At 46.2% G+C, this 12,946-nt stretch overlaps 1 protein-coding gene across 1 annotated transcript; it reads left to right on the forward strand.

Moving 5' to 3' along the window:
* Positions 1–90: 90 nt before the first annotated feature.
* Positions 91–3,371, forward strand: COX20 (cytochrome c oxidase assembly factor COX20). The gene is made up of 4 exons (XM_071429094.1): positions 91–343; positions 1,804–1,918; positions 2,059–2,122; positions 2,571–3,371. The coding sequence occupies exons 1-4, from the start codon at positions 311–313 to the stop codon at positions 2,710–2,712; spliced, it is 354 nt and encodes a 117-aa protein (XP_071285195.1). The 5' UTR covers positions 91–310; the 3' UTR covers positions 2,713–3,371.
* Positions 3,372–12,946: the final 9,575 nt, after the last annotated feature.

Raw genomic sequence — 12,946 nt, forward strand, 5'->3', positions numbered from 1 at the left:
GCGCGCCCGCGGCGGGGAGGGGGCGGGCGGCGCGAGGCGGGGGCGGGGCGGGGCGAGCGCCGGCGCCCCGCCCCCCCCGGCCGCGTGCCCGCGCGCGCGCCCCCCGCGCCGTGACCCATTTCGCCGAACAAAGGATTCGCGCTGGAATCTCACTCGGCGCCGGGACCTAAAATGGCGGCGGCGCGCCCGCCCCCGCCCCTTCCGCGGGCGCCATAGAGACGGGGCGGGCGGAGCGGCCTCCCCTCGGCGCCGCTCTGTACGCGGGCGCAGCCCCGGCTCGCTGGTGCGGGCGGGGAGGCGCTGCCGCGGCATGGCGGGCGAGGGCGACTCTGAGCCGGGGAAGGTAATGGAGGGCGGGGGGGGGCGGCGAGGGGCCGGGAGGAGAATGAGGATGATCATGAGGAGGAGGAGGATGAGGAGGATGAGCTGCCCGCGGCAGCCCCGCGCTGGGGACACGGGAGGTCATTGCAGAGCGGCAGTGACCGTGCCCCCACCGGCCCGCCCCGCTGTTCCAGCGCCCGAGGAAATAGCTGGGGAACAATTCACGGAAACGCACGGCAAAACTGGGGTCTGCCGGGCCAGGTGCGCGGGCGGGGTTTGGGTGTGGGCTGTGTCCCCCGGGTCCCTCCGCGGGACTTTCTCTTGGTGGTGAGGCCGGAGGGTTCGTGAGGCCGGTGGTCAGCAGTGGTCAGAGACAAAACAAATGGTGCCCAGCCTGGCAGCAGGTGAGACGCTATTTTAAAAGGATGCATCACGCTGCATGGATGTAGCAGGGATACCTTCTTAGCCAACAACAGCAACATATCAAGTGACTTCTTCCATGTGAGAGCGCTTGAAATTACTCATTAGGAGGTTCGACCAACATAGACCACATCCTTTCTGTCTCGCTTGTACGCAGGGACAGCTGATGGCTGTCCCAAGGGAACATGGATAAAACTAACGCTGGGGATTTCCATGCTTGCCGTCCCCATTACCACAGTGACACAATGACTTCTCTCACAGAGTTGTCAGCTCTCCACCAGCAGTTGAGCACTGTAGTACTCCATCTTCAAAATCTGCGTTGACCAAGTGGAATACCTTCACAACAAAATAAAACAATCACCTTTGATGAATTTTGGTACAGTTGCACACATGATTCTTCATGCTCTAATGGTTTAAGCACAACAGACTGAAACGTGTTCTTACACCATCCCTGACCAAAGGATTGACTGCAGAAAAGTGTTCAGGGGTTACTGAGGGGCAGCCACCTTGACCCTGACCCATGTGCCCAGCCCTTGCCTAGACATAGGGTTAAGTCATAAATTAGTTAGGTTTATAAATATTTTTGTTCAGTATTAGGTTCTCTACTACATGCTCATTCTCCAGTAAGTTAACTTTTTCCAAGCACATTTGCTTGCTTCAGGTACTAAAATTACATGGCTTGACTAACTGCATACTTGATCGTAGCCTTCCTTCTTTGTTGCAATGTAACAAAAATCCTGGATTCTTAAGGGTCTTCTCTCTTATTTTGGGGAATGTAAAGGTAAGAAATTAAGTAGTTCATGTGTAATATTCAGTGGAAAGGATGGATCAAGAGTTTTGTGCAAAACTATATTATATAAATTAATAGTTAACTCTTCCAGAAACATCCCTGATGTATCTGTACCTGTTCACTTTTGGTCCCTGGACACAGTAAGTTCTCAACTAGTTATGCTTGACTATTAGGATAACAAGTCTATTTTACAGTTGAGTTGGCATCATAGTCTCCTACAGAAGTGATTTTTTAAATTTATGGTTGTTTTATTTTTTTGTTCTGTCTTACAGTCCTTTAAACTCTTCGGATTTCTCGATGTTAAAAATACCCCATGTGCACGAGAATCAGTGCTCTATGGCTCCTTGGGGGCTTTAGTTATGGGTCTTGGACATTTTTTAGCAACTAGTAAGTACTTACTCCTTTTGGGTTTTATATATTTATTTGCAAGAAAAAGTCTTCAATTTGTTGTTAGGTGTTACTAATAATGGGAAGTCATACAAGTTGTTTTCTCTAACTTTTCATAAGATTTTTTGTTTTTCTTTCAGGTAGAGTTAAAAGATCTTGTGATGTTGCAGTTGGTAGCTATATTTGCACAATGTTAGGATACTGGTATGTAAAATTCTTCTTCAATTTTGATAGGCCTATGTTGACTGAATGGTACAACATGATCCCTGTGTTTCAGTTTTCAGAAACAGTGTTTCATGTTGGTTTTGAAACCACATTAAAAAAACTGCCTAGCAAAGCATCCTCTTCCTTCTCCCCAAAATACTTATCTTCTTTAAAGGAAAACACTTCACTGTGTTTGAATGTTTATGTTTATATATATATATATATTTAAAATACTTCCTATTGTTTCTTGAATTCTAAGCTATCAACTCCCCCACTTATTTCCATTTTTCTTAATTATTTTTTCCTTTTCATACCCCATCCTTGTGTCCTAATTCCAAAGGCAGCATGCTTAATTTTACTAGCAATGTGGTTGCAACTTTTCAGCTGCCTGAAAGCTGCCACTCATATAAAGCAGGGAATTGTGTTTCCTTTTCATCCCCTCCTCTAGGTTTTACTGCAGGTACAACTTGGCCCAGCAAAGGATCCGACAAAGAATGCTTAAAGAAGGAATGAAAAACAGAATTTTATTTGAAGGCAGTTATCTTGATCCAGAAAAGAAACAAACTGGCAGTGAAAGAAGCAATTCATAGGTTGCTCCGGAAGAGTTGTGGTTTAATAACATCTTTGGGAAAAGGTGGTCCAAAAAAAAGTCAGTCTACACTGCAAGCCTGTGAGGTGTCTAAAACTGGTAAATCATGGTTTTCCTAGCAGATCTGAGCAGGAAATTCATAGTGAATCTGTTAAGTCAGTACAAGCCTTGCTTTGTTTCATGTATGTATGTATGTGACTGCAGACATTTGGAATGACATCCTGTTAAACATCTGGGAGCTGGTGTGTTCTCTTCACGGTCTCAGAGGATTAAGGACAGTGATTTGGGACTGCTTTAACTTCCATTATAAACAGAGTGGGGTTTGTTTTAGCAAAGTTGTAATTACATCTCATTCAAATACAGGAAAATATTTCCATCACCTGTTGAGTAAATGTGTCCTTCAGTGCTATTATTAACAGTGCTGTTTGTGAAACAGGAATATTTGAACAGTAAGAGAAGGCTTTGCTTGTGCAAAGTGTGTTATACTTGTGCAAAGTGGGTGATAGTCAGCAGCCTTTGTAAGATTTCAGCTGCAGGATAACCAGATAACTTGCATACATTGTGGAGCTGAAGGATTTCCATCTTTGTTCTGTTTGAAACTATGAATAAATCACACTCCAGAGCAGTCTAAACTATGTAATTAAATCATAATTTACATTATTTGTAAGTAGCAATGCTTGTTTTTTCTTTCATTGTTTTCTTCTACAGTTAAATATCAGTACATTATGTCAAGGAAACCGTCTTATTTGGAAATACAGTGTTAGGTCTAATAGCATGTGGTAAAAAGATGAGTGATGACATCACTCGCTTGCTTCTGCCTGCACGAGTGACACAATGTTTTTATTTTTCATATAATGATTTATGGTCTGTTATGCTGTAAGCACTTTCTGGTCTAAAGGCATGTCACCAAGCAAAAACAGTCCTTTTCCCCCACCCTGTACTTAGTCTGAGAGAGTTTGTGATCTGTTGTTAACTCACATTGGTGCAGGGAGGTTTGAAAATCCAGATGTAAACAGCAGTATTGCTCCACTTATTTATTTGGAAGTATGCTTGAGAGCACTAAGCAAACATGCTATTTACACTGAGAAAATTAAACTTTTACCCTCTGTGGATTAGCTTCTTATAAGAAGAAAACAAATCTATATACTCTAATTCCTTTTTGCCCCTCTATTCCTCATGTTTGTTCTGAGGGAAACAAAGATAAATTTTATTGAGGACATTGACTTCAATATTTTATATAAAAAGTCTTCAGAAGAATTAATGCAATGAAACACTTACTGTCCTCACTGCAAATTCCAAACTGAGAATTGGTAGCTAATTCAGAAGAGAAAAATGTTTCCCCTGGTTCTGTGCTGGGTGGGGGGCCAAGGGGACATGGGATGCTTCTTCTCCTTGGGGTGGAAGCTGTTGCTTCGTAAAGCCCTTGGAGCAGCAGTGGGAAACTGAGCGAGCCATGAAGCTGGTCTTAACAAGCTCCTGTTTTAATGCATGGCTGAGTTCTTTCCTATCTGACCTAAGAAAAGAAAGTGCAACCTAAGCAGGGGGGTCTTTTGGCTGCGAGGTCATAGGTCAGCTGGGGGTTTAGGCAACAAAAGCACAGGGATGAAAATTTACTCTTTGGCAAAAAGCAGCTGTAGAGAGAGAAGTGAAGGGTGTTTGTGCTAATGGAAAGAAGTTAGCATGTGCATAATGGCATCCTTCAAAACACACAAATACTGTGACTGGTGAGAAAGTAAAAGCAGCATTATGATACTGTGTAAGTAAAAAAAATCTGGGGAAAATTGCAGCATTAAATCCTCTCTGGTTTTATTTGGTGTCAGTATAAGTTACTGTATTTAAGGATATTTGCACAATAGCAGCTTAACCACAGTTTTAGCGATAACTGTGAAATGCTAGATGTATCTGCATTGCACAGGTAACTCATCTAATACTTTTGCTTCATTGTGCAGAGTGTAAAATGAGCGTGCCAGATGTTCACAGAAAAACTGGGGAAGATGCAATGTGCAGGCAGCCTGGCCAGCACGTTGGAGCCTCGGTGTTTACTAAAACTAGAGGTGGAATTAACTGACAGTCGAGGCCTTTGCTGAATAGGGCAGGGCAGGGATATAAGACAAGGAAGCAGTGAGCAGGACTCTGTTGGTGTGAAAGGGGCTGCAACAGCAGAGGGAAGAATGCTCATGGTCAAACATGCAGGGGAAAAAGTCTGGCATAATTCCTCAAAGTGCTGGCTCCAGCTGCTTCCGTGCCAGCTATGGAGAGTGAATTGAAAGTGACTGATGGGTTAGCTCAATTAAAGAGTGAGAGACAGGATAAAACAAAAAAAATCTCAAAGCTGTTTGTTGTCATAAATTAAGATACATTGACAGGAAAACAAAAATTTCTGTTATTTAAGTAATTCTGACATTTGAAAACAACAACATAACTGTATTTTTTTAATTAGTGAGTTGTATCCCTATTTATCTGTTACTGCTAATTTCATAAATCTTAAGTCATTGGTGGAAATGTGTAGCACACCTCTGTATTTTATTATCAGACTTGAAATGTAAAAGAATTACAGCTAATGACAGATATGATAGTGTTTGCTTTGCTTTGCCTAAATTAAAACTTACCAGACAGTTACTAGGATGGAAAAGAAAAAGTCATTTTTAAGATGTTTGGTTTTCAGCCCCCTCAGAATAAACCATAAAAAGGGAGAGAATGAAGTATAGCAACTTAAAACCCTAAGTTGTTAAAACCCTGCTTATTTCATCAACAGTTGTGTTACTTGGTCACTGAGCAGTGACTGACAAGCAGTTTTTATCCCTGAAGTTAGGGAAATCCTTCCTTAAAGCAACCTAAACCACCAGCAAAATAGGGAGCCGGGTTTATGGCCCCATTGCTCCTCCACACCTTTCTCTTCCTGTTCCCCGCAGTAGCGAAACTCTGGGAAAAGGCGTTTGCAGCCTCCTCCAGCAGGAGCGCGCACCTGGGACTGCAGCAGCGGCCAGAGGCCACTTGTGCAAGGTGTGTCCTCCGGGTCCTTCGGGAAGGGAAGCCGCTGTGGGAGGCACCTGGAGATCTAAGGTTAATTGCCAGCCCCATTCCCAGAGCTGTGTGTGATCAGGTGCCTTGGGTGCCTCTCACAGGTGCAAATGTCCTTCAGCCATTGGCAGATGCCACAGGCTCAAAACCCAGGAACTTTTCTGAAGGTGACAGCACGGGCAATTACAGCTGCATCCCAAACTTGTCGTTTACCTCTTTACCCAGGCAGAGATTTTAGGGAGATGTTGGCCCTCTCTGCATTTTTGCAGGCTTCCAGACTCTCTGTTTGTCACCACCCACCCCACGTCCTTGAGTGCTGCAAAGTAAAGGTCATCTCTTGTCACTGAGCCTGGCTTTTGGTAGGGTTTTTTTTTATTTGGGTCTGGAGGAAGTACATTTGTTATTTCTGGTATAAGCAATCCAGGTAACAATGAAGTACTGTGTGAATTCAGCTGTAATGAGCTCCCAAGCAAAATATTTTCTCCAGCTTAGTAGACTAATTCCCATACTTCTCTTGTTCCTATCCAGACATTTAGCTCAAGAGCTCAGTGGTTACCCATGAAAGTTGTTTGCTTGCTCCATTTAACTCTTGAAACAAATACTTTGTTTTTGCCTTGAAAAACTGATCAAAACAAACTTTTACAGTATATTCAGATGCTCAAGAAGATGATCCTTTGAATTTTTTTTTCCCATAAGTGAAGAACCAAGAACTAATTCCATATCAGAAGTGGAACTGAGTTTTAGTCAATGTGACTCAAGGCCTTGGAACAGATAACTTTATTACATTTAAAATGAAAATATTATATTAAGCACGTACAGCTGCTAAACCTTCAAAGGGTGGTGGAGGAGGAGGGTAATGAGAGGTAGAACCTCGGATGACAGTTTGTGGAAAACTCAGGCTTTTGTTCATGGCTAACAGCATCTTGACTAAGGATAGGTCCCCTCTTTTTCACACTCTCCTTTGGTTTTTTCCTGCTTGAGTTCATAGTTTGCCTGAGAGCCATCCAGCAGGGGGTCAGTCTGCCTGTTTCTGCAGGAACAGGTCATGGCATCCTTATGTCTGCTTGTTTTCAAGATTAAGAGCAGTTTGTTCTGAGGCTATTTTAATCCTGCCAGCTTCTGTCATCTGTCATGAGGAAGAGTGCGTCAAAACCCTCAACTCTCCTGAACATGCCAGGAGCCCTCTGGCAGTACCTAAAATGTACCATGGGAGTGGGATTGTTCTCTTTAGACTGGCCACAGCTCCAAAAATACCCAGATTGTGTAGAGTGGTGATCTAGTGAATAGAAACAAAGATTCCCCCTTTTCCTGCTCTGGAGACAAGGAAGCACATGCTTTGCATATTTTTTAAACTCCTTGTTTATTTTGTCAAATGCTGTAACAAAGCACCAGGTGTGCTCTCAGCCAATGTGAATTTTCTCTCTAGACAACAGATCCTCATCTCTCCTATTAATGGCAAATGGCTTGCGATAACTCTGGTGCTCACAGTGTGCTTTTATCCATGACACATCTTGCTCTTCAATCCTGCATGTACATGCATGGCAGGTCTTTGGAGTTCACTTACAAGCTTTACAGCTCTGGCTGATATTCATGCTTTCTGTCATCCAGGTCAAGAGTTCTTACCACCTTTACCTTTGCCAGGTGGCCACAGTGAGAGATCTTTCTCCACCATGTCATCGCTGTGACACTGCACAGATGCTGTGGAAACAGGATGAGAGATGCAGCCCACCTGCCATTGCTCTTTGTTATGCTACTTAAGCAATTAAAGGGAAGCTAATACCCCTCCCTTTCAGGAAACGTTCAGGCTCTGGCTGAGATAGTGCCAATATCTCTGAAGATGAAAAGCCAATAACAGGTTTATAACTTGGACTGATACATTTCCACAAATGGTTGTTGCAGGAGTCCTTCACGGAGCAAATAGAGAGAAAAAAAACCTTGTAACAGCCTGTTCCTCAAAATACAGGGATAAGTTCCCTATTCAGACGCCCCCAAAGAAATCTGGAGCTACCAGTGATTGTTACATGCCGTGCTGATAATGCTTTCATCCAATATTTAAAGCCCTTGAGGGCTGTCCTGAGGCAGCACTGGGAGGCCATGACAGAACTTGTTTGACTCGGTTTCTTAGCTCTGATGGTATCCCAGTGTCATATTCTTCTTCATGAGACTCCCAGATGGATGACAGTGGACCTAAACCTCACAAGGTCCCCTTGAAGCAGTACCCTAGAGGGCTTCTTACACCCACTAACAAGAACAACAGCCCTCTCCTTCCCAAAAGCCAGTCAGCATTAATTTCTACTCAGAAATTTCTCTAACACCATTCATCCTTCTGCTGGGGACACCATACCTCAGTCTGTACATCTCTGAGACCCACACAAGAGCCTTATCTAAGAGCACCGAAGTGGGTCACAGAGTGCCCCCCGAGCAGATGGCCGGGAAGCCGCTCCCTCGGAGCACTGCTGGGTCCCAGCAGAGCCAGGGATGCCCCCGCACATGGCTCCGCGGACACACACGTGCAGCCACACTCCCCACGCTTCGGGAGCGCTGTGAGATGCCACAAACCACAGCTCTGTGCGAAGTCACACACTCCTGGTATAGCACCAAACCGGAAAAAATTCAGAGGGGTTTAGGTAATGACATAGCAGCAGCGCGGTCCCTCTACTGACGGCCTCCTGTGGGATCCATGCTAATTGGAATACAGCCACCATCCGAGGAGGAGCCCATGCACTCCCTCCCTTCCCCCACCAGCCCTTCAGCTGCTTTCAGCACTGTAATCTTGCCTGGTTAGTTCTGGAACTAGAGAAGGATACTTGTACTTGGTAAATAATGGACCTTTCAAGGCAGTAAGTACCTATAAAAACAAGATCATTCCTGAAAACTTTCCTTCATTGTCTGCACGAGAATCTGCTGAAAGAAACGGTTGGAGTCTCTCATTTCCCTTCTGCGGGTGTTTCCTTAAAGGAAAAAAAATAAAAAGGGGCTGGCCGGCTGCCAGGCTGTGGAGGCACATAAATATCCTGGGGCTGTGCCAACGCAGCCGCTGAAGCAGCAGCAGCAGCAGCAGCCCCCTCCCAGGAATGTCCGGGAGCCGCTGATTTTCAGGAAGTGTCTCCCGGCCTCCACCAGCTTCTCCATCGCCAGGGAGACCGTGGAGTTTTCTCAGTGCCGAGCAGGGCAGGGCTGGGAGTGCAGCCCTGCGGACTGGAGCACTGGATCCCAGTGATTGCTCCCAGCTCCTTTCCTTGGGAGGAAGCAGCTCCTCTTGCAGCCAGTCATCTCGAGCTTTGGCAGCTGGTGTGATGCTTGGTGGGCTCTGCTCCACACAGGAGATTCTTCTCCTTGTAACAAAGGGGCAGGCAAGTTGATGCAAAAGGTGTGATTGATGGAATATCCTAGGTCTGGGATCCAAATGCCCAGATGGTGACATTTAAATGTTGTGTTCACTGATACTTAAGTATTGAAGTAATTCTTACTGAACTGAACTGTCACAGCTGCTTTCTGCAAGGTCTCTCAGACTAAACAGGGCAAACACACAAGACATTTAATTTGCACAAGTAATTTACAACTAATGTTTCTTTTTGAGGTGCTTGTCTCACTATTTAACAATAGATTAGATTTTATTATTGTTGTTGTTGTTTTATAGGGCAGCTGCTTGCCTAATGGGGTGTCCAGTAGAGGCTGGGAAGCAGTTAGCTGAATCACAGCCCTGCTGAAGAGGATGGGCTTACAGTGGCTGCCGAGTTGAATGTGGGCCAGGAGAGTGTTCTCTCTGCACTTAAGTCAGCCTGCAGTCTGGGCTCCATCACGAAATATGTGGTCAGTGAATGCAGAGGTGCACTTATCCACCAGTACTGACACTGCTGAGCAGTGCATCTAATATTGCTGCCCAGCTTTGGGCTTCTTGCTCAACAAGGATGTCAAAAAAATGTGGAGACTCCAGTGATGGGCTCCTAAGGTGTCCATGGAGCATAAGGCCTGCCCTCTGGAAAGACAGTGGAAGGAGCTGGATTTAGTCTGTGGGGTGAACTAATAAGAGCCAAGTATTACCTGCAGGACAGTTACAAAGATGGAGCCAAACATCTCCTGGTAGCTGCAGGAGATGGGGCAGGGGCAATGGCCACAAACTCCAGCCTGGGGGCTCCAGGCCAGGCAGGAGGACAGACCTGGTTTACTCTGAGGGCAGTGCACTGGGCAGCCCAGAGAGGCCATGTAATTTCCACCCTTTGCAGGTTTTCAGGCATCTCTAGACAAAGCCCCAGCTGACCTGAGCACAGGTGCAAATCCTGCCACAAGTGGGAGGATGGACTCCATGTCCAGAAGCAAATCTCTGTGATTCTGCAGCCTACAGAGACACAGAGAATCTGCAAAGCCCAAGGCAGGAAAAGCCCAGTGCCACGCAGAGGACAACCTTTTGAAGAGCATCCCTTTTTGCCTTCAGGAATTGTTCTCTCCGATGCAGTGCTCCAAGGCTGGGTGGGAGGCCCCACAGCACTGTAGGTGCTGTGGCAGCAGCAGGGAGCACATAGCAGAGAAGACAAAGTGTGCAGTGTGTGGAGGTGCCAGGCTTTGGGTACACAGCCCTGCTGCTCACAACCTGCATGTGATGCTGCATGTGGACTCACCTCCGGTAGCTCAACTTTTCTCACTCTTGTTTCTCAGCAAACCCCAAATGTGAGCAAACCCCAAGTGTCACTTCTTTCAGAAAAAGGTATTACAAGTAAATACCTCCTTCAAGACTTACTTATTTCTTTCCCCCATCTCTATGTCTTACCCACAGTTCTGGGACCAAAAGTACTCTATAGATCAAAGATTGTCCACTAAACCAGAAGAGATAACAAAATCTTGCCCTAAAGTAACACTTGCATATCAAGTCACCCACAAGTAATGATATTTCTAGGTGTTTTACACTTGCCTTTGTTTTTTGCTATTGATGTTGACAACATGTTAAACATCGAGCATCTTTATTAAGCTACAGCTAAGTTTACATAGCAACCAACATAGCAGAATCCTCCTGCCACTCCCAGTACTGGCAGAAAGACAAACTAAGGCAAGAGTCACATCCTAAGTAATTAATTGCTGGCCAAGTCCTGATTTCAGCCAGTTCCTGCTGGCTCTGGAGAGGCCTTGTATGCTGGAGGAGATGGCTGGTACCTAGCAAAGCAGAGAAGCTGCACAAAACTAACCACTGCTCTGTCACTGTTTAAAGAGAAGGCCTCCTTCTCCTCTCTACCTGCATGGGGGCTTTGCCTGGGATGAGGATGTGCCTGAGAGAGGCGCTGCTCTAACTTCACCACAGCCGGGCTGTTACACACCCGAGTTACAAAGCTGCTCTTCTGGGTTTCACTTGCTCCTCAGCAGCTTTTTCTGACACCCTGGAGCTTTCCCCATCCTCCACAGTGCTTTGGGCCAATTTGTCTCCAGCTGTACTTACTCCTCCCTTGCTAGTTCACAAATACGGCGTGTGCACACTTCTCTGCTTGGGAAAGCCCAGCCCCTGGCAGCTAACATCTGCAGAACTGTCAAAGTATTTCATGTCTCTGCAACTCAGTTTGATTTCTTGTGGCTTTGCCTGAGGTTTCCCTGTTAGAAAGCACTGGCCTAGTTTTTCAAAAGGTCATGGACAAAGAAACTTCCTAATCTTAAAATATGACTTCATCACCTATTTCTATTAAAAGCAGTGATTGGAGTGTTGCAAGGAAAAAGAAAATAGTGGCTTACATCATGAATAAGAATTTTTCTTTCAATGCAAGTGGTTTGGACTGCAAGGATGTAGCCAGAAGACTGATTTAATTAATTCCACTATCACAAAAAGTGGGCACAGCGTCTAAAAATCTCCTCGCTGCTGAGCTGTCCTGCGGTAGGCACTGAAAGGAGCTCGCATGCAGGTGCCACTCACAGTGAGCACCGCACACAGGTGGCAGCACTGCCGGGTCCTCCCGGTGCAGCAGGGAAAGCAGCCCAGCTGCTGCTGGAAAGGCCAGCTCCCGACAGCACAGCGGGGTGTGGGGACAGGGATCTCAAAAGCCACCCCAAAACCAAAGCCTGCCCCTGATGTCCCACAGCTGTTTACAAAGTCCTCTCACGCAGGACGCCGCCCTCGCCAAGAGCGTGGCATGTCGGGGAAGCACCTCCAGGTACACAGCGTGTATCCTAGCGACTGTAACCAGCAAAGGCAGCAATACAGCTGGAGTTTGTTTGGTTGTTAAGCGAGCGCTTCCTCCCGGGACACGCAGCACAGCCCTGCCTTGAGCCTGCAGCCTGGCGCGCACGGCCCCCGCTGAAGGATGGGCGGGTGAGGTGGCAGCAGCTGCATCACACAAGGGCTGCAAGGAGAGCACCACCGGCAGCACTGGCACTGCCAACAGCTGCACGGGCACCACGTGCCATGGTCCCACTGGCAGAGCTAAGCCCGAAGCTATCCAAGTTTGTACTCTTGTAAGGGAAAAACCCCATCTCAGGTGGAAAAAGCCAAAGCCAGTTTGCACTCCACAAGGAAAAGCACCCCAAAACATGAACCCAAACCTCAGTGTTGTAGGCCACTGTCTGCACCACCGCCACCAGCAGGACGGCTGCTCTAATCCAAGTACTTTCCTGCATGTAAACAAACCCTTGTAAGCTGCAAGAAATCGCGGAACTTGACAGATGGCTCAGCCCTCTCGTTTTGGCCATGTACTGCTGTGCCCTCCTCACCCTTCTGTAGCCGCCAGCTAAGTTTCATATTGTCCTTTCTAAATGCAAACTGTGGGTAGTTTAGTATTAGTGACTCTTTAGGCAACTGCTTCTCTATAAAAGCCATTTTCACATGGCAAAATGAATCCCTTTTCTAGGAATATCCAGAGCTACGTTGAGTGTGTGGGCGGACCCAGGCTGAACACACGGCTCCATGCAAGCGCTACTCTCCACTCAACTGTGACAAATCACGAGCAGGATGTACGTGGACTTTTCCACCCCCTCTCTGAGCTACACGTGTCCCAGGTAGAGCATGTGCTGAAGCTTTTCTGAATTCTGTTCCTCAGATAGTGCTGAACTTACCAAAGCAGCTTTTGTTGGGGAGGAGTATTTTTAATAGAAACAGGATACTCCTTTTTGAGTGTGAGAATTGAAGCATCTCACGTGTGGCTGTTTTGTTAGGTTTTTTTTTCAAACACCATACAGCAAAGAAACTGAAAACAAAACATCCCAGACTTTTGAATTGAAATACAGGCTTTACAACCACA

The sequence above is a fragment of the Agelaius tricolor genome, unplaced genomic scaffold (genome assembly GCF_023055355.1).
Source record: "Agelaius tricolor isolate 1412-34295 unplaced genomic scaffold, bAgeTri1.0.p SCAF_1, whole genome shotgun sequence".
Lineage (NCBI taxonomy): Eukaryota > Metazoa > Chordata > Aves > Passeriformes > Icteridae > Agelaius > Agelaius tricolor.